The following is a 21,358-nucleotide window of genomic DNA, read 5'->3' on the forward strand; positions in this document are numbered from 1 at the left end:
CACGATGATGAACTTTATAGTATTAGTAATCCAATTTTAATTTTAGATTCTTTAGAAATAGTAATATTCTCTACAACTTTTTATTTACATCAAAGATCGGCAATGGTTTAAAAATTTTCGAGTATTGGATTCTAGCCAATCCTAATAAAACTGATGCGGAAAGTATATAATCGAATTTGGGTGGATTTGGATTTAATCTTTCATACTCATGACGGGTTAGGATAGGGTTCGAATTTTTATTTATAGATAGTGTATACCTGTTTAATATTAATATTTTAATTATATTTTGATTTCTTATTTGATTGAAATTTTATAAATTTTTTCTTTGCCTAATTAATATTCTTACTTTATTCTAATAAGTTCTTTAATTAATTCCATTTTTATTTTTTAATTTCATCAATACTTATATATTAAATAATTTTATTAAATGTGTACCTATTTATTACTCCAATTTATTTAAATGAAACAGTTTTTAGCGGGTACAATACTTATTACTCAGTTAATACTTATAAAATATATTTATAATTATAAAATATAAGAGATTTGGATGGATCTGGATAATATTTAAGTAGCATTAATCGGATTTTGCACACATACAAATAGTGAATTTAACTCTTTAAATAAATTTGAGATAAATTCAGATAATTTTATTTAAATAGATTTAGGTACGAGCACCTCTTATCGAACGGTACCGTTGTAGGTATCGTTGCCTTTCCTAATCTATATGATCCAAATCTCGAATTTTTGTAACAATATCTCTATAAATCAACCACTAAAAGAATAACTAATTTCAATTTATTTTTTTAACTTTTTCTAATTCAATGTGTATTTTTCATATAAAAATAAAAATATATCATATAATCACTAAAACATTTATTATCAAAATTAAATAATTGTTTTAGCAAGTCATTTTAGCCGGACAAACCGCGGAGAATAAATTTAGTTTATATGACACGCAAAACACCTACAGAAAAACCTAATACAAACGGTTTGAATCGATGCAGAAATTTCAATTTCTTTCTTTTTCTCTTTCTCTCGCTTATATATATTTTTCTAATAAAAAAGAAAAGAGAGTATTTTGTTAAATGTATGACGTACACTTGACATATATTGGGAGCACATTAATTCTTGCATGTCATTTTAAAGTGAACCGACCTCCGAACCATTGCCTAGTCCACTAAGGTTTGGTTTCATTAAACTATTGAACATTGAAGAAAAAGAAAGAAACTACTGCTAAAACTCCCCCCCACTTCCTTTTGTTTGGGTGGTCCTTTTCCTAAAATTGCCTCTTTAAATAATTCTGTTTCATATAGAAAACTGAAACCCTATTTAGCAGAGTCAGACCAAGTGTAAAGTTCTGCGAATCATTTTATAGGCCGGCCAACAAGTGCAGCTGTGGCTTCCATGTTACAATTTTCCCTTTCTTTTTTTTGAGTGTGTTTCAAGGCACTAATTATAAGTGGAAATAGAGCTTATTTTTCCCTTTTTGTAGTCCAAACAGTGGGCTCACAAGTTGGTTTTTTCATTTATATGATTTTAGAGGTATAATTATCGCAAGTCATTTTTTACTCGATTATAAAAGTGATATATTTTTATTAATATTGGCGGATTATATATATATATATATATATATATATATTCAAATCTCAGTATATTTTTAAATATATTAAATGGTTATGTAAATACAAGCTTGAATGAGCTTTCTAATGTACCCAAGAGATAAGTAGAAGCTTGAATCAATGTGAAATCTTATGCTTATTAGAATCTTACAATGGACTTTTTATTGCAGAAAAGTCGACATATGTTTGTAAGATGATGACTGATTCTAAAAGGAACAAATTAATGTAAATGATTAAGAAAACAATTTTTTTTTCTTTCATGGTTGTAGAAGCATGCAATTTTCCCTTGATAATGCTAAAAGCATGTAATTAAACAATTGTTAAATTTTTTGACAATTTAATCCAATTATAAAGTTTTCATGCTTTAGGACAATAATGGACCCTGTCTATATTATGGTAATATGCAAATTGCAAACTTCGTTTTTATTTAGTCTAAAGAAAAAAATTCTATGTTATGTAATTGAACTTTGTCATGGTTTTGTTTCAGCTGCCACAATAAAATCTAAAAATGTTAGGCACCCATCAACCTTTACCGTTATCAAACAACCGATCAATTGTAGTTAGTCTTTGAATTCTATACCCTCTTCAATTCTTTTCTAACATTAAGAATGTGTCAAAACTGTGCACAAAAGAGTTTGGAAGAATTTACGTTCCTGGAAAATTCAAATAGGAAAACTTGAAATGAGAGACTGCAGAAACATTAATCTCCATTGAATTTGAATAAGAAAATCTGAAACCCACAAAAAAGGTCAGGACTTTGACTCGTGTTTTCCTTTTATTATACATAAATTTGATCTGACTTTCCAATAGACACACATGATTCTCTCTCTTTCTCTCTCTAACTAATGACCCAAGAACACAATGAGCTAATTTTCTTATTTTTCCTATTTTAAAAAGACAGCACAATGCCACAATCTACCTTGAAAAGGAAAAACTTGAAACCCACCAAAAAAAGCAGTGAACATTAGCTTCCTATTTAAACACCACCAACGTACAAAACCATTTTTAATGCAGCCATTATTGTAACATATAAAAAGAAAAGAGGCACAACACAAAGAACCATTTTCTTTCCCATTCAAGTTTTTGTATTCATTTATTTTTGCTTGGTCAAGAAAATTTATAACGAACCAAACACACAGATAGAGAACTCCAGAAAATAAAAAACGAATTATATATATATATACCTTGGAGTTCTCTTCATTTGTAATACTTTCTTTTGCTTTCAGAATCAGATTTCTTCAAGCTTACATTGGTGTTAAAGCAAGGTATGCCTTCTGTTTTTCCGTCAAGTAATTTTATCATTTTTGTTTCATCAATTTTCTTGCATCTTCTGTTGGGTTTTCTTTTTCTTGTTCCAAAGCAATAAACTTTCTTTTCCTCTTTTTTCTTAATTAGTTCTGCAGGATTTTCTTGACACAACAAAATGGGTTTTCTTGGCGGGTGGCGATTTGCAGTCTACTTCTTGTTGTTCGCCATTGCCTCTTCCGTGAAGACCCCAGTTAGGTTCTTCCTCAACCTCATCTCTAGTTTTTCTTTCTCTAGCATCATTGGCAGGATTAATTGTTGCTTTTGTGTTTGTGTATATGCGGTAATTTTTGTCTATACCATTACCATGGACCAAGCCAATGCACTTGTGATAACTCAAAAGTAATTGACTTTATAGGACCCATATGACTGTAAACTCTATCAGCTTTTTTAAAATTTTGATTTCTCTTTTCTATTAACATTAACCATAGTAAGCCAAATTCTTTGAGATTGTGACACGTGGCTCTTCCCTTTCATCTTTTTGTCTTCACTTGGGTGCTCTGGTAAAATTTTGTGCAGTTTTGTCTGTACATTTGTATTGTGATGAGACAGAGAGAGAATTAATAAAATTATTGTTGATAATATATGGATTCACATGTCGTTCACTGTTTCAACAGTAACATTATAAAGCAGACATTCCTAGAAGAACTTTTTGTTTTCTTATGTTTATGTTTTGTTCTTTTTCTTTTTTATTCCAAATATTTGAGAGTCACATTTTGTGTGGTGAATGGTACCCTGAGTTACTTCTATCTAAATTTATTTCTTGTTTGTTTTTGTCTTTGTTGATCTCCCATTTATTAATGACAAGCTTTACTTGTTTCCTTCCTCTCCCTCTTTTTCCTTCATCTAGTCCCAGTAGAATGGGCATCTTGAGAGCTCTTAGGCCTTTTCTTTATCATCTAGTAAATGGGTATTGTTGAAAGTTAGGAATTAGCTTTAGTTCCAATTCTAAAAGGCCTCTAGCCTCTAGCCTTCTTCGCAGGATAAATGTTTTAGTGTAGGAGAATTTTACTTTTTTAAAATTTTCTCTATAGCCGTCTAAGATATAAAAGTACTGTGATAAAATATAGAATAAAATATTTTAAAGTGAACCGACCTCCGAACCATTGCCTAGTCCACTAAGGTTTGGTTTCATTAAACATAAAATTTTTATTTTGACATGTGTACTATTTTTGACATATAATATTTAAACTTATATATAATTTTACAGTTTTTTCTATTAATTATTGATTAATAAGTTACATTTCTAATTAAACACTAACTATAATTCTAAGAAGTATAATATTAATTATATTTTAATATTATATTAACTAATAAATAATTTTCTAATAAGATAATGATACTAATTCTATTCTAAGAAATAGCACATTAATTATATTTTAATATTATATAAGTCAATACATTAATTTTCTAATTAGATAATAATTCTAATTCTAGAAGATAATATTTTTAATATTATATTCAATAATAAATTAATTTTTATTATATAATAAATTTTTAATTTAAAAATAGTAATATTAATTATATTAATTGTATTAATTTATATAATACTAAAGTTAATTAATAAATATTTTTAAAATAATTCTTATATTATTATACAATTAGAATTTTAAAATTTTAAAAAAATTAAAAAGGACATTTAGATATAGTTAGTTTGCTATTATTTTTTTAAAATATTATAGATTAATATTAAAAATTAAAAAATTATATTTTATTAATTTAATTTTATAATTAAAATAATAATAACGGTCGTGGACGGTTATACGACCGGGGAGCTTTAAGTTTAATCAACGCTTCACCATAATGGGTAAAGAAAAAATAGAATATATTTACCAATATTAGTATATGCCCTTATTTTATACACTAAATTAATATATAAATTATACATACTTATTAAATATTGCACCATGTTATTTATATACTTAAGTTGCTAATCACATAATCATATATGTCTTTCTCTTCATCTGCAGAAAAATTAATCCAGGAAGGACCAAAAATAGCTCGGATGTCGGTTTTCATGTGCAGCTGCAAGAAATAAAACATGAACGGGTAATCATTCTTAATTAAAAATCGTATTTTGTTCTTCTTCTTCTTTTTTTTTTTTCCATGTATTACTCAAATTTTTCCATTTAAAAGATGGTAATGATCCATAAATACTTTTAATAAAACATGTTTTATTAAAGATTATAAACTAGCCTAATAAAATTTTAACTAAAACATGTTTTATTAGAACCTTCTGAAAATTTATCTATAGTTGTGTTGTAGAATAGTTGCTTATAGACATTTAAGTGTTTCAGGTGGTCATTGACAATGGAATCATCGAAGTCACATTGTCAAGTCCTGATGGTAATGTCATTGGAATTAAATACCGAGGAATTGATAACGTGCTTGAAAGTCTCAATGAAGATGATAACCGAGGGTATAAACACTTTACACTATTTATTTTTTAATCTATTTTAAGAATTGTTTTAAGGGAAGTTTTTAAGTTAATATTATTTCACTTGTTAAGATTATCACACCATGCTTTTTTCTTTTTAAACATTTGTGTTCAGGTATTGGGACGTTGTCTGGAACAAACCAGATGAGAGTGACATCTTTGACAAGTAATGCCATCTACTAAGATTTTTAATTGATCAATACCTGAATGAAGAACTCTTGTGCTACTGTAATCAAACTTCTGCTGTTTGCTTGACACTGTATATATATATATATAATGGCTGCATTAATTTTATATCAGGATACAAGCGACAGATTTCAGTATAATAATGGCAGACGAAGACCAAGTAGAGGTTTCATTCTCTAAAAAATGGGACTCATCTAGGGACAAATCCATGGTTCCCTTAAATATTGACAAAAGGTAACGTCTATTCACTTGCTGAAAAGAAAAAGAAGAAAAAAAAAAGAACGAATTTTAACATTTAATATAGTATATAACCAAAAAATCTGAACTGTTGCAGGTATATAGTGCGGCGTGGCTGTTCAGGGCTTTACGTATATGCCATATTGGAAAGATTAGAAGGATGGCCCGATGTCGACATGGATCAAATAAGAGTCGTTTTCAAGCTCCGACAAGAGAAGTAAATAATATTGATTAAACAAACCAACTCCAATTCTCTTATTATGAATCAAGATGATTAATACATTAAATTAACCAGGTTGTTTAAGAACTTTTCAGGTTTCATTTCATGGCGGTATCGGATGATAGGCAAAGAATAATGCCAATGCCGGAAGACCGAGCCACCGGCCAGCCGCTGGCTTATCCAGAAGCTGTTCTCTTAACCCGCCCGACTAACCCAGAACTTAGAGGAGAGGTAAAACTCTTAATTTTGCATGTCTATCTGCTTGACTACATACAAAACAATGACTGTATATGCACGATTCTTCTTCTTACTTTTTTTTTTTGTTTGGGTCTTTTCAAAAATCTATTTTACTTAATTACATCTTCAAATTAAATTGCAATTATCGATAATTTCATAGATAAATTGGTTAAATATGGGGTTGGTGGGTGTGCAGGTAGATGACAAATACCAATACTCATGTGAGGATGAAGACAACAAGGTTCACGGTTGGACTTCCGATGACCCACCTGTTGGGTTTTGGATGATCACTCCCAGTAACGAATTTCGCGTTGGTGGCCCCATGAAACAAGATCTTACCTCCCATGTCGGGCCTACTGTCCTTAATGTAAGTCTATTATCACATTCCTTATCTGTGTTTGCAATTGGAAGGTTTTATTGCAATTTGAGCAAATGTAAAGTTCATGAGGTAAATTTGTCACACTTCTTCAATTTATCAACAGATGTTTAGTAGTAATCATTATGCTGGGAAGGACCTGAACACAGAGTATAGAAATGGAGAGCCATGGAAAAAAGTTCTTGGACCTGTATTTGTCTATCTAAACTCCATGTCACCTACTGATCATAATTCTTCAGCACTTTGGGAAGATGCTAAAGCACAGGTTTGTATATACATGTCCCTATATATAATCAAAGAATCATTCAATTGAATAGTTTAATATCTAATTTATATATATATATTGACTCATATGTTAATGTTTTATTAATTACTAGATGTCTGTTGAAGTCGGAAGCTGGCCTTACGATTTTGTTCAATCTGAGGAATTCCCTTCTTCTGATCAAAGAGGAACTGTTTCGGGTCAATTATTAGTTCGTGACAGATACATCAATGAGAGGCTATTGTATGCTAGATCTGCTTATGTAGGATTGGCTCCACCAGGATATGCAGGCTCGTGGCAGAGGGATTCCAAGGTTTTCAACAACTGTTTGAACACTAACTTTTCTGACTTATCATCTGAAATGAAAGATTAGGAATTTATTAGCAGAGGCAAATTCAGTTCCCATGGTTTTTACTTTTTCATGTTTCTTCTTTCTTTTCTTTTACCAGGGTTATCAATTCTGGACTCGAGCTAGCAGAAAAGGAATTTTCAGCATAAAAAATGTTCGACCTGGGAACTATAGTTTGTACGCATGGGTCCCTGGAGTTATTGGAGACTACAAGTATAACGTTGATATCACCATTTTACCAGGTATAACAGTACTCTCTTCTTATTTCTTAGTCAAATAATACAAGTAGAATTTTCAGAAAACAAGTCAAGCATGTTAATATTTAGACGAGTAAAATCAATTTAACTGCAGGATCCAAGATTCAATTAAGGGTCCTTATATACGATCCTCCAAGAAATGGTCCAACTCTTTGGGAAATAGGCATTCCTGATCGTTCTGCTTCTGAGTTCTATGTGCCGGACACATATCCAACACTTATGAACAAGCTATACACTGATCACCCAACAGAAAAGTTAGTTCTTACCAGCTGCTTCATCTTTTTTATGACCTTTTCTGCCATCAACATCACGTTTCAAGTAATTCCTGACTACTGAATTTCACATGTACAGATTTAGGCAATATGGATTGTGGGCAAGATATGCTGATTTATATCCTAATAATGATCTTGTATATACTGTTGGTGTTAGTAACTACGTTCAAGACTGGTTCTTTGCCCATGTTAACAGGTACTTGTTAATCAAACCTTCTTGATTCTTTACTGAAAACTTTCCTTACTTCTAGTCCTGATATATAATATATATTATATATATATATTTCCACTGCAGAGAAATAGGAAACAAGACATATGATGCAACCACTTGGCAAATTATATTTCAACTCGACAGTGTAAAACAAGGGGGAAATTACACTCTTCAACTGGCCCTGGCATCAGCTACTGTATCAGAAATCCTGGTATATGCATATACTAATAGATTGATATTCAACTAATTCTAGAGCATACTTCCAATACTGTTGTACCTAGCTAACAGGAAATTCTACAATGTGTTAAAACAGGTTCGGTTCAATGACCCGAGTTCAAATCGACCTCTATTCACGACAGGGCTAATAGGGACGGATAATGCCATTGCAAGACATGGAATTCATGGATTGTACTGGTTGTTCACCATTAATGTACCCAGTGATCAACTTCGTGATGGAAAAAATATAATTTATTTAACTCAAGCAAGAAATGATGGCCCCTTCCGCGGTGTCATGTATGATTACATCCGTTTAGAAGGGCCAGCGGAAACTTAAAATCAACTTAGAAATTTGTCCACATTGAACATGTTCACATTTTCCAAGTTTAGATAGCAAAATTAATAGAAATTATTCATTTTTTCTTTCTTTCTGCGCATTAAGATTTTTCTTTTTCAGTTTTATAATTTTCTTTTAATATATAATTTATTTTTTTTATGTGATCAGCTTAAGCATTGCCAGAATGGTCATTAATAATTTATTAAGGATGAGTCAAAATTATTCATTCTTTTCTACTCCGTGCAGTGGATGGGACTTTTGAAATTAGATTGTTCGTAATATTCAATGAAAATTAAATTTGCTAATTCAAGAAAAACTAAGTTTAAGATAAATATAAGATTATCGGATATTAAAATTTGGAGTATAAAATATAAAAAAAATTACTTGTTCGACGGCAGTGGCAATTGAAACAAATTCCTTTTTCGGCAAAAGTGTTAAGACCCACGTTATCGGTATATGGGGTGATTGCTTGCCCCCCTTGATTTCTGGGAAGTTTACTTTACAGTGAAAGGAAATAATAATAATAATAATAATAATAATAAGGACAAAAGGGTCAATTTGCCACTGAATTTTATTGCAAGATTAAATACATTCAATTTAAATTTTTTTAATAAATAGTTCTCTGAATTTATGTTCAAAAATCAAATACATCCATTTTAAACTTTTCAGCAAATAATTCTTTGAACTTGTATTCAAAAGTTAAATACATTTAATTTAAAATTTTTTAATAAAAATAAAATAATATTAATACTTTAAATTTTAATTGAATTATAGAAATTAAGAATAATATTTAATTCATTAATAACCTTATAAATTTTAAATTTTACTACACATGCTCTTGTATAACATATTACTGGATATTGAATTAGTAAATTAATGAAATAAGTATTCTTTTTAATTTTTATAATTCAATTAAACCTAAGCATTTAATGTTATTTTACTTTTGAAAAAATTTAAAATTGAGTATATTTGACCCTTGGTCATAAATTTAAGGGACTATTTATTGAAAAATCTAAATTATATATTTGATCTTTGGACATATTTTTATAGGAGAAATTGACCCTTTTTCCATAATAATAATAATAATAATTTGTATTATTATTATAAAAGATAATATTAAAACCAGATTAGCCTTTGTAAAAATAGCTATTGACTCCCTACTTTTCTCTTTGTGCCGAAGATGAAAAGAATTTTTATATTTCTTTGAATAAATAATATAAAATAATTTTTATATCTATTGCGGGAATGAAATCTTAAAATATTAGAAATATTACTAAGAAAAACACCTAATTTTCTAATTTATTATTATTTTTAAAATATGATAAATAATTAAAATATTGAGAATTCTATTATTCTTTTAGGAACTTATGTTATGTTATTATTTATTAGTAAAATAATAACCAGTCATGCAACACGTAAATAAATTATTACTTTTACTAATTATTAATTGATGCATTGGACAACTATTGTTATTATTTTGATTATAAATTTTAATATAAAATAAATCTACTGAAATAATTTAATATAATTTTGAATATGTATATTTATTAGTTATATTTTGAGAAATAATAGTAATTTAAAATACTTACAACTATATTTCTTAATAAAAATTTTAAAATTTAATCGATGTAATAACTATAAAAATTATTTAGAAATATTTTGTAATTAAATTATAGGAATAATTATAAATTTAGTACATTAATTTTTTAATTTTTTCTATTTTAGTGTTTGAATTATTTTTTTATTCAATCAAATGTTCAAGCTGCTAATATATATATATATATATTACGTGTCTCTTAAGGTTTATATATTACGTGTCTCTTAAGGTTTAACTAGTTAAATTAATAATTTAATTTAATTTACACATTAAGTAACTTATATATTCTTACTCATCATTACTTACACCTTTTTTCTATTTTTTTTTATTTTTCTTGTTTTTTGGTCTTTTTTAAATCTCTTTTTAGCACTAAAAAAAATAAAAATATTGTATTAACTTTTTAGAAATATTTATTTGTTTAAAAAAAAAAATTTACTCCTCATTTTTACTTTTAGAAATTTTCTAGTTTTCAAGAAAAGAATGATATTTTTCTCTTTCATCTTATTATTTTGAGTGAGAATGTATATACATATATATATATATATATATATATATATATATATATATATATAGAGAGAGAGAGAGAGAGAGGTGAATACAAGAAAATAAAAGAACAGAAAATAGCATTTAGTTATTTTTCAATTTTTTGTTTGAATGCATGAAAAAAATAAAATTACTATTTTTTTTTTTAATTTCTTGAGAAAAAATAATTTTTTTAAAAAAAGTGTTGAAAATAGATAGAAAAAGAAGAAAAAAAGAAATAAAATATAATATTATTTGAATAGAGGGTATTTAAGTCAATTTATTATTCAAAATAAGTTATACAGGTACTTTAACTGTAAAACCGGCTTAGAAACATTATATTAAGCATTTTTAGTAGGTTTACTTAATTGAACAAAAAATAATTTAGATAAAACAAAATAGAAAAGACGGAAAGTTAAACACCAAATTTATAATTTCTCTTAAATTATGCATAAAACTAATACTACTTATATAATCAATATTATATTTGCTATTTTCTAAGATAAAAATTGTATAATTGAAAAACTAACTCATTAGTTGATATATTATTAAAAATATAATTAAAATATAATTTTTTAATATTAAACTCATTGTTAATTAAAAATAATTTATTATTTAATATACTAATTATATAATAAATATAAAAATTATATATTAAAATAATACTTATGTGTCAAACCCATGCAAAAGAATTTTTATGCATTAATTTAGTTTTATATCTTAAGAATATAATTAGTATATTATCTTTTAGGATTAAAAGTTATTGAATAATTAGGAAACTAATTTGTTAATATAATAATTAGGAATATAATTAAAATATTATTTTTAGAATTAAAATAGTTTTTATTAGAAGTAATTTATTAATTAATAATTTAATTACATAACAAATATAAAAATTACATATCAATATATTGTGAAAAATAAATACACATATCAAAAGAATTTTAGTTTTCATTACTTATATATTATATGACTGCGTTAAATGACTAAATAACTATTATTATTATTGTTATTATTATTATTATTATTATTAGGAATGATTATAAAAATGACATCTAAACTTATTAAAATTTAAGAATTAAGTATTTAACCTTTTAAAAGTTACAATTTAGTGTATAAAATCAGAAATTATTAACATTCAAGTATATGGAGCTGATAACCTATATAACATAAGCTGAATAATTACAAAAATGGTATATGAACTTGTTAAAATTTGACAATCAAATATGTAAACTTTTATAAGTTACAATTTGACGTGTGAACTTAGTAAATACTTACAATTAAATGTTTATAGCAGATCAATAAGAGTTATGTACTTATAACCTTAAAATACATAGCATCTACTTTTAATGGACCAAAACACCGTTCTTACTAATCAATACACTATTCTCACTATATTTTCATTAATTTCTTTAAAAAAATCTTTATCTGACTTTAAACAATATATTGTCTTCTTCAACCCATCACTACAGACATTTGAAACAAAATTGGTAATTATTGAAGATAATAATCTTGACTATAATATTAATTACTAATATATCTCTTTATGACATGTATAGTATTTATCTATATACATTTATCTATGTTTGTAATATTTATTGTTTATACGAAAGATTTACCCTTCTTCATGTAAATATTATCTTTGACTATGAAAACGTAATATAAGTTTGATTTGTCTATATTAGATTTTCTTATATATATAATGGCTGGTTTTATATATTTAAATATTAACAATTTTTAATCTTAAACACTAAATTGTAACTTTTAAAAGTTTAAACAATTTATTATTAAATTTAACAAATTGGCAATACCATTTTGTAAGAAGCTAACATGAATAATATGTAATATATTGTTGACCTCCTATATACCTCAATCGTAAACATTTATTAGGTTTATACACTAAATTGTAGCTTTTAAAATTTTAAACACTTAATCGTCAAATTAATAAGTTCAAATACTATTTTTAATTATCTCTTATTATTATTATTATTATTATTATTATTATTATTATCTTTTAAAAATATACTATGGTTGATTTTAAAACTCAATTAATCTTTTTTTCTTAAAAGAAATAGAAGTTAGGTTATATAATATAAAAACATAGAATATTCTGTGGACCTTCCTTTTTCTCTGCGTTTAATGTCTTTGCCATATAATAGGTAAACCAAGTGATTTTGTTGTCAATTTATGATTGTGCTTAAGAATCCTGTCATAATTAGTGAATCTAAGAAATTTTAAATCACAAAAGGCACTCTATGTTATTAATTTGCTTAGCCAACTTTACATATATTTCTTTAAAGCTAATTTGGCATAGTTTTTAGAGGGCAGTCAATTTCTATATGACAAAGCCAGGCTGGGAATCTCTCTCAATATTTTCAACTTGCTATATAAATCACAGAAACATCTAAGAATTGTTAATCACTCTATATTTCAGTTCTGTACTTTCCTATAGTGTACAAACTGAGTGACTTGCTTGGTGTTTGTCCTTCAAAATTTTGCCTTGCCACATCAAATATGAAGTACTCCTCTTTTATTTTAGGATTACTTGCATGCATATGGCTACCAAATCTTTTGCAAGTGAGTTTTGGTTCTCCACTAATATCCCACAGGTAAGAAGTTCAATTGGGGTTTCTTTTTTGTGAACTTAGTTTTCATTTCTATGTCAATTTTATTCTTTGCTAATTGCTATCATGTTTTGTAGTAATTAAAAAATATATTTTCTTCTTGTTTTGTGCAGGAGAATTCCGAGCAACAGCTCGTCCCCTGGAGTACAGCTTCATGAAAAGGACCCTCAACATGTAATCATTCAACTTTTCTTGTTTCTCCAATTTCTTTTTCTACTTTGGGTTCATAATAATTAAACATAAGATGTGAAGCATAAAAACATTTTACGATGAATCATGAAAATAGAGAGCAGCATTTGGAAATCCTAATTGTATATTTTTATCGTAGGTGGTGATCGATAATGGAATTGTTCAAGTTACATTGTCAAAACCATATGGATTTGTAACCGGAATAAAATATAATAATATTGAAAATGTACTCGAAAGCAAAAATACAGAAGAGAACCGAGGGTATGTATATACATTTTGTATTCCACTTTTGCTAAAAGTATTTATGTTTTTTTATGTCCTTAAAAATTGTACTAATTAGATTCACTAACAAAAAATTTCAACTATATAACCATCTAGGTACTGGGATGTTGTTTGGTACAAGCCAGGAGAGAAGGAAAACATTGACAAGTAAAACTCTCTCCTACTTTACCCACTAACCATATGAGAAAAATATGTTTTACCTAAGTAAATTGATTTCAAAATGAAATTAAGTCGTCATGAAAAATTCGTAGGTTGCCAGGAACACATTATAGTGTTATTATGGAAAACGAGAACCAAGTGGAAGTTTCATTCAGTACACAATGGGGAATTTCCAAGAACAACTCCCAAGTGCCTCTAAATGTAGACAAAAGGTTTAGATTTCTTTCCATTCTATATATATATATATATCTCTCTCTCTCTCTCTCTCTCTTTCTTTTCTTTTTTCAAATTTTTTTAAATATGTCTAAAATGATCAATTAACATTAATAATATAAAATTTAGTTAATGTAATGTGAGGGTTTTGCAGGTTTATAGTGCGTCGTGGGAGTTCAGGGTTCTATGCTTATGGTATAATGGAACGGCTGAAAGGATGGCCAGATGTGAACATGGATCAAATTAGAATTGTTTTCAAACCTCGTGACAAGTAATTAAATAACACCATTATTATTATATTTAACACTGTTTTTGTATTTTCTTTATATATTTGTATTGCTTGAGATCGCATAATACATTTATTTTATGAAGCTAACATTTCATTGATGAATATGAATTTAGTGAATCGAATTAGTCATTTGCTATAATAAATTATAAAATTGATTCTAGCATGCAACACAAAATATAGGAATTAATAATTAGTGGTGTGAAATGGGTTCTATGATGCAATATGTCAATAGGAAAGTGTTGCATAATTTTTATTTTTTTAATTTTTATTTCTTTTATTTGAGCAAATAAATCCTGATAATGCAATTTAAATTCACTAATAAAGTAATGAATTTTTTATTTAAATGACAAGAAAATTTAAACTCGATTCTTTTTAATTCTCTATAGTGAAAACGCTAGATTACTTTCTAATTGAACACTTATAATAGTTTTGACAAAATCTTATGTGCAGTTTAATATTGATATGCATAATAGACTAATATTATATTGGTTAAAATTTATAAAATTTATAAAATCTATTTGCAAATTTAAAATTTATATGTTTTAAATGAAGTCAAAGTTAATTTAAAATTTTATATAATCAAATTTACGTAAAATTAGTTATAGCAGAATTAAGTTCTACAAAATAGGTAGAATTTTTAAATAAAATCGATATAGTAAATTAATATATTTATTTTTTATTTTATTTCATTTTTTCTTCTATTTTTTTTAATGTTAATAAATATAGACATAGCATAAAGTATAACTGAGATCTATCTAACCTGTCCAGTGAAAACATTTGTAATAAACCCAAAACTAAATTCCCCCACAAAAGAGATATTTCTATTTGATAATTATGAGTTGGATCTTGAATGCCCTCACTTTTAAACCCTCAGAATATAGAAAATATAATAATAATAATATGTTAAAGTAGCTGAGCTTGATAAGTGAAAATTGGCTTTAGGTTTTGTTTTATTTGTTAGCTTAAACCTTGGAAAAGCACTTGTGAGATAATAATATATATTATGTATGAATTGAAATGCGTAGGTTTAATTACATGGTGATATCCGATGACAAGCATAGGATTATGCCAACTCTCCAAGACCGTCAGAACGGCCAGCCTCTTGCATACCCTGAGGCTGTTCTCTTAACCCATCCAAAAAATTCTCGACTTACTGGAGAGGTGAAATCTTTACCTTTTTCTTCTTCTGTTTTTTCTTTTTTATTTCAATTTATTCATTGAGTTATATTAATAAGTTGTTTGATTAAAAGTCTAAATTATATTTTTTTTAACTAACTGTAAAATCGGGTCGGATTGAATAGATTTGAAACCAATCTATATGGGTCTTGCCTTTTGTTGTGGTAATTGAGTGGATGGAAATGGGTTAATAGGTGGATGACAAGTACCAATATGCAATGGAACTCAAAGATAGCAAGGTTCATGGATGGATAGCAGATGATCCACCTGTTGGATTTTGGATGATCCGACCCAGTGATGAGTTCTGTAGTGGTGGTCCCACCAGGCAAGATCTCACCTCCCACACTGGTCCAGTCATTCTATCTGTAAGTCCATTCTATACTCGATTATTTTTACTATAATCTCAAAAAATTTAGTTGTCTTTTTATTACGTCTTAGTTGTTAATGTTAGTAAGGTGAGAGAAATTTAGAAAATGAGATCTTAAATTTCAAGGATAAAGAAAACTTTACTAAGCCGGTTAGACCTGAATTGGTAAAAAATATTAGTTGGGTGTGTAGAATAAAAGGACTTAACTTGAAATAATGCACTCTTGATTGTATTTAACAACACCTTCTAGACAAACAAAACTTTCAAAGACCCACACATGTTTTTTACCTCTCACTTCACTCTTTTGCACACAATATTCTCTAACCCACTTTAATTCTCACTTTCAAATCACTCAAATACAATAACCGATAGCTATATTTATAACCTATTTATGTCAGTTATTAGAGTATTAATTTCAATTATCGACTCTTCTAACTAATGTCGGTGAAATTAAGTGATTAGTACAGCTAGAAATTTTGATAATGATATTGGAATTTTTTAGTAATAGAGAGAGGCAGTGATGATTTCAACAGAATGCATTAACAAGATTACATATATATATTAACAGTGTACATATATTATTATCAAAGAAAGTCTAAATTGCCTACTACAACTGAGTATAAAATAAAAGAAAATAACAAAAAAAAATCAATTTAATTTATGTTTTTGTAATTTTAAGTATATATTTTTATTTTAGATAAAAACATTATGTGATTATAAATCGTAATTGCAATAAATAAATTTTAATAATGTGGATTTAGAGTTTAATAACTTATAATTTCATTATTTGAACACCAAGTCGTGGTGAAGCAGCTATTAATCCGAAAATATTAATTTAACGATCAAACAACAAAGTTAAGAGTTGTTAAATTCCAAACTCATATTACCAAAGATGGAAAAAATGATTATGATGGTTAATCGAAGTGAAAATAGTTGAATTCTTATAAATAAAAACTTTTTACCGGTGACATTCTTATTTTTGTGACAATTAGTAACCAGATAATTTTTTTGTCTAAAAAGAAAACATATGCTTAAAATGTTAGAAATAAAATCATAAATTATGTTTTTCATATTTATCCCTGAAATTTTATCTTTATTCACCTTATAAAAAGATGTGATGATGTGAGCTTCTATGTAATTTTACAGATTACATCCTTATACATATTTTCTTGAATGTTAATGGTGATGGTAGGAAATAAATATGATAGTGGCATCTGTATCTATATATCCAAAAATACTCGTTAAGCACACTCATACTAGTTCATATAGTAAATATTAACACTATTTCCATATAATTACTGGGGTATTTCACCCATGCATACAAGTTAGTGAACATTTAGCTAACTATGATTTATCAAACTAATCAAGATTAATCAACAATTTTTCATAAGTGCAGATGTTCACTAGTCTTCATTATGCTGGGGACGAAATTGACACAAAATATCGAAATGGAGAGCCATGGAAAAAAGTATTTGGCCCTGTTTTTGTGTATCTCAATTCCTTTCCAACTAAAAAAGGATACATAAAATTTTGGGAGGATGCTAAGAGTCAGGTATAGATATAAATTCAGGCATTTCTTCTTTCTCTCTTGGAAAACTTCTACAATAGCATATAGATGTTGCAGATATCATGACATTTTTCCATGAAATTTGCTTGTAAATATATATAGATGTATATGAAATTATTTTTCGTGATTAGGCGTTAAAAGAAATTGAAAATTGGCCATACAATTTTCCTCAATCTAAAGATTTTGCCCATTCAGATAAGCGAGGAACTATTGAAGGACAATTGACGGTGCAGAATGAGTGAGATAAATTCTATACTCTATGTTAACTTTAAGATCTTGAATTGCAAATAGTAGGAGCAAGCACTAGTCAATTTTATTTTAGTTCTAAATTGAACTAGTCAAATATGAATTGTTGATTTTTTAAAAATAGAATCGAACTAATAATTTATGAAAAAAATTGAGCTTAACTAAGGTGTCTTTGCCCGCATGTAAAATTAATGTGTACTGATTCAGAGTAAAAATATAATTAATATATATTTTATTTCTGTTTTAATTTAATTATTTTGATTTTTTAATCATAAAAAAATAGAATTGATATGAAGTAACCAAAACATATAAAATTAAAATTAAAATTAAAAAAATGAGCTAAATTGTTAAAGAGTTAAATTGAATCATTTAATTTCATTGGTTTAATTTGGTTTTTCATTTAAAATAATTTCTGCTCACCCCCTTTTAAACAGGGTAAAATTGAAATTTATAATTAAAGAGGTAGACGTTTTATTTTTATTTTAATATAATTTTTCGAAACAAGGGGCAATTGCCCTCTGGCTAGCAAATAGCATTGATCACTGATGAAAAGTACATTTTCTTGTTTGAAAATTTTTAACTCTTCAGAGGCAACTCAACATTGGCAAGTTTGGCTTATGTGGGGCTTGCAGCGCCAGGGGAGGCAGGCTCTTGGCAATTTGAAACCAAGGTATAAATATAATTGAGATTCTACTCTCACTCTTTTTAAGTAGTGCAAACTTGAAAAATATATCCTTTAAAGCACAATGAAACACTAATTAATTTTCTTGCTTCTTAACTGTGATTATATTTCAGGGTTATCAATTTTGGACTCAAGCTAATAGCAAAGGAAATTTTGTAATTAAGAATATCCGAGCTGGAGAATATAATTTGTATGCATGGGTTCCTGGTTTCATAGGGGATTACAAATTTCATGGACAAATTTCCATTAAAGCAGGTATCTTATACTTATATTTATTCATATATATTATTTTGTTTTTTTCTCATTTTTTTGTTCATAAGATAAAATAGAGTTAAAAATTAAGAGAAAAGAAAAGAAAAAATAAAGTGAACTAATATGAGTTTGATATGATATCAAACAATTTTTTTCTTTATAAAAATTGCCAAGAAATTTTGTACGGAATCCAACGCCCAAATTTTACAGGTTTTGCTAGAGTATATCATTGTGGCACCTACCACCATTATAAGTTTATTTTTTAATTATAAATTATTAAATAATTTATTTATTTTATATATTTTATAATAATATAAATTGTCAATAAATTTATACATAATTTTTAATTATTTATATAAATTAAAATTTTATGATTGAATTTTATAATTATCAGGTACTACTAATTAAATTTTAAAAATAGATACAAAAATTTAATAAATAAAAGTAATTTATTTAATGAAAAGTTCTAACTAACCACCCCTAGAAATTTGGTTTGCTAGAAAAGACTCTTAGATGGAGAGAGTTCTAAATTAGGAATTCTAATTGAATTCTAATTGTAGTCTCTATTGATCAGTCCCAGGTAACCCACCAGAAATATCCGCCAAGCAACTTCTATGCTGACTCTACTGATAATAATTAAGTATTATATATAAAATACAAATAATCAATAGTAAACATCTGAAATAACATTGATATCATTGTGATTACAGACGTCTATGAATTCTAGGAAGGACATATAAATGGTCTAAATGACATTGATTTTATTTTTCCTTTCTGAAAGTTTCCTTCTAGGAAGGATATCATTGTAATTACAAGTAAAAAAATAGAATTAGTATAAAATACAAATAATCAATAGGCCTTGAGTTCATGGAATCTTTGTAAATCACAAAGTTCAAGGGCTGAAATCGTTCATGGAAATAAAATCACATGGATATGAAGTTTCTCCGACTTGAATTATTTATGAATATGCATATATCTTACCTTTTGAATTATGAAAACTAAATCACATGGATATGTATTTTCAATACTTCATAAAAATATAAAAGAAAATAAAAAAATAAATTTATGAACCATAATGTCAAATTTCTTTCTCTTTTATGGATAATCCGTCAATCAACCACTCATAAGGCTCATTCTGATAAAATAATATTTTTTTTGTAGGACATGTGATCAAAATTTGCACAACTCACAAATTTAGATTGATTATGGTTCGAAAATTAGATCGAATTTATATGAAATTTAATTAAATCTAATTAGAACAAGTATATATTCAGATTAATAGATAAATCAATTCAATAAAATGGATTGGTTCAATTATTGAGTTAGTTTAAGTCTTGATCGGTCTAGTTTTCTTAAATTCCTTTTTTGTTCCTTAATTGTTAGACTCTAATTAATTTACTTCTTCGCTAATTTATATTTAAAAACTTTTATAAAAGAATGATAAATCAAATATAAATTAGAAAAGTTCTTTAGTAGAATTTTAAGAATGTAGAGATAGACCGGTGTAAATGGTCAAAACTCATAACCATGTACATTTACATTATATTTACATTTGATTCATTACATTGCTAAATGCAGGAAGCAACATCAATTTGGGTGTCCTGAAATGTCAACCTCCTAGAAATGGTCCTACACTTTGGGAAATAGGAATCCCTGATCGCTCTGCTGCTGAGTTCTTTGTACCAGACCCAGAACCACATCTCATAAATAAATTATACATCACACATGACAAGTTAGCTCTCATCAACAGTGCTTTCTATTAAAATCTTTACCCTAATTAACAAATATATGTACTGACGCTTCTTTCAATGGATACAGGTTTAGGCAGTATGGATTATGGCAAAGATATACTGATTTGTATCCTAAATCTGATCTCTTATATAATGTGACCACTAGTGATTACAGTCGAGATTGGTTCTTTGCTCATGTTCCCAGGTGCTTTATACATTTTAACTTTCTAATTCAAACCCTTGTTATTTATTTTCGTTGATAACCTATTTATTCAATTAAGATGAATGCGCTATATAGATTTTGAAATCTTTCGTAAAATAACTATGACACCATTAAAGAATGTCAATGAGCATTTTTATTTTATAGAGCTGAATTTAGTGATTTTTTTTTATGTTACTTTTTGCATTGCAGAAGCAAAGGAAAAGACGTTTACGAACCAACCACATGGAAAATAATTTTTGAGCTAAAAGAAGTGAGGCAGATTGGAGATTACACCCTCCAATTATCTTTAGCATCAGCCTGTGCAGCTAGATTAGAGGTATACAAAACCTGTTTTGCTACATATTGACGATTATAATTAGTAGTAAAATTAATTTTGCAGAGACAACAATGACTCCATTTCTACCGTATATTTTGCTAAATGAACATCTTACACTGTGTTGAAAAGGTGCGACTGAACGACCCGAGTGCAAGTCGACCTCTATTTACAACAGGATTAATAGGGAAGGACAATGCAATTGCAAGACATGGACTTCATGGATTATACTGGTTATATAGCATTAGTGTACCCAGTGATCAACTTCTCAAAGGGAAGAACACAGTTTATCTTACTCAGTCAACAAGTATTGCCCCTTATAATGGTCTCATGTATGACTACATTCGTCTAGAAGGGCCCATACAGAGCTGAGTAATTGGAAAAAGTTTACGTTGGCAATAGTGTT

General features: G+C 27.4%; 1 protein-coding gene and 1 pseudogene across 3 annotated transcripts; both read left to right on the top strand.

Annotated features, from left to right (window-relative positions):
• The first annotated feature begins 2,454 nt into the window (after positions 1-2,454).
• On the top strand, positions 2,455-8,611 carry LOC8259683 (probable rhamnogalacturonate lyase B). 3 transcript variants are annotated; one of them, XM_015724204.2, is made up of 16 exons: positions 2,455-2,884; positions 3,015-3,122; positions 4,895-4,973; positions 5,222-5,343; positions 5,477-5,527; positions 5,662-5,781; positions 5,882-6,001; positions 6,100-6,235; positions 6,438-6,608; positions 6,724-6,882; positions 6,995-7,192; positions 7,329-7,470; positions 7,580-7,739; positions 7,837-7,953; positions 8,053-8,179; positions 8,282-8,611. In XM_015724204.2, the coding sequence occupies exons 2-16, from the start codon at positions 3,043-3,045 to the stop codon at positions 8,519-8,521; spliced, it is 2,022 nt and encodes a 673-aa protein (XP_015579690.2). In that variant the 5' UTR covers positions 2,455-2,884; positions 3,015-3,042; the 3' UTR covers positions 8,522-8,611. The 3 variants fall into 3 exon arrangements, with proteins under 3 accessions (XP_015579690.2, XP_048232265.1, XP_048232264.1); XM_048376308.1 differs by having other exon boundaries at positions 2,457-2,884; positions 3,015-3,117; XM_048376307.1 differs by lacking the exon at positions 2,455-2,884 and having other exon boundaries at positions 2,995-3,122.
• A 4,472-nt stretch (positions 8,612-13,083) lies between these two features.
• LOC8261809 lies at positions 13,084-21,324 on the top strand (annotated as a pseudogene).
• Positions 21,325-21,358: the final 34 nt, after the last annotated feature.

This window comes from Ricinus communis, chromosome 7 (genome assembly GCF_019578655.1).
Source record: "Ricinus communis isolate WT05 ecotype wild-type chromosome 7, ASM1957865v1, whole genome shotgun sequence".
Classification (NCBI taxonomy): domain Eukaryota; kingdom Viridiplantae; phylum Streptophyta; class Magnoliopsida; order Malpighiales; family Euphorbiaceae; genus Ricinus; species Ricinus communis.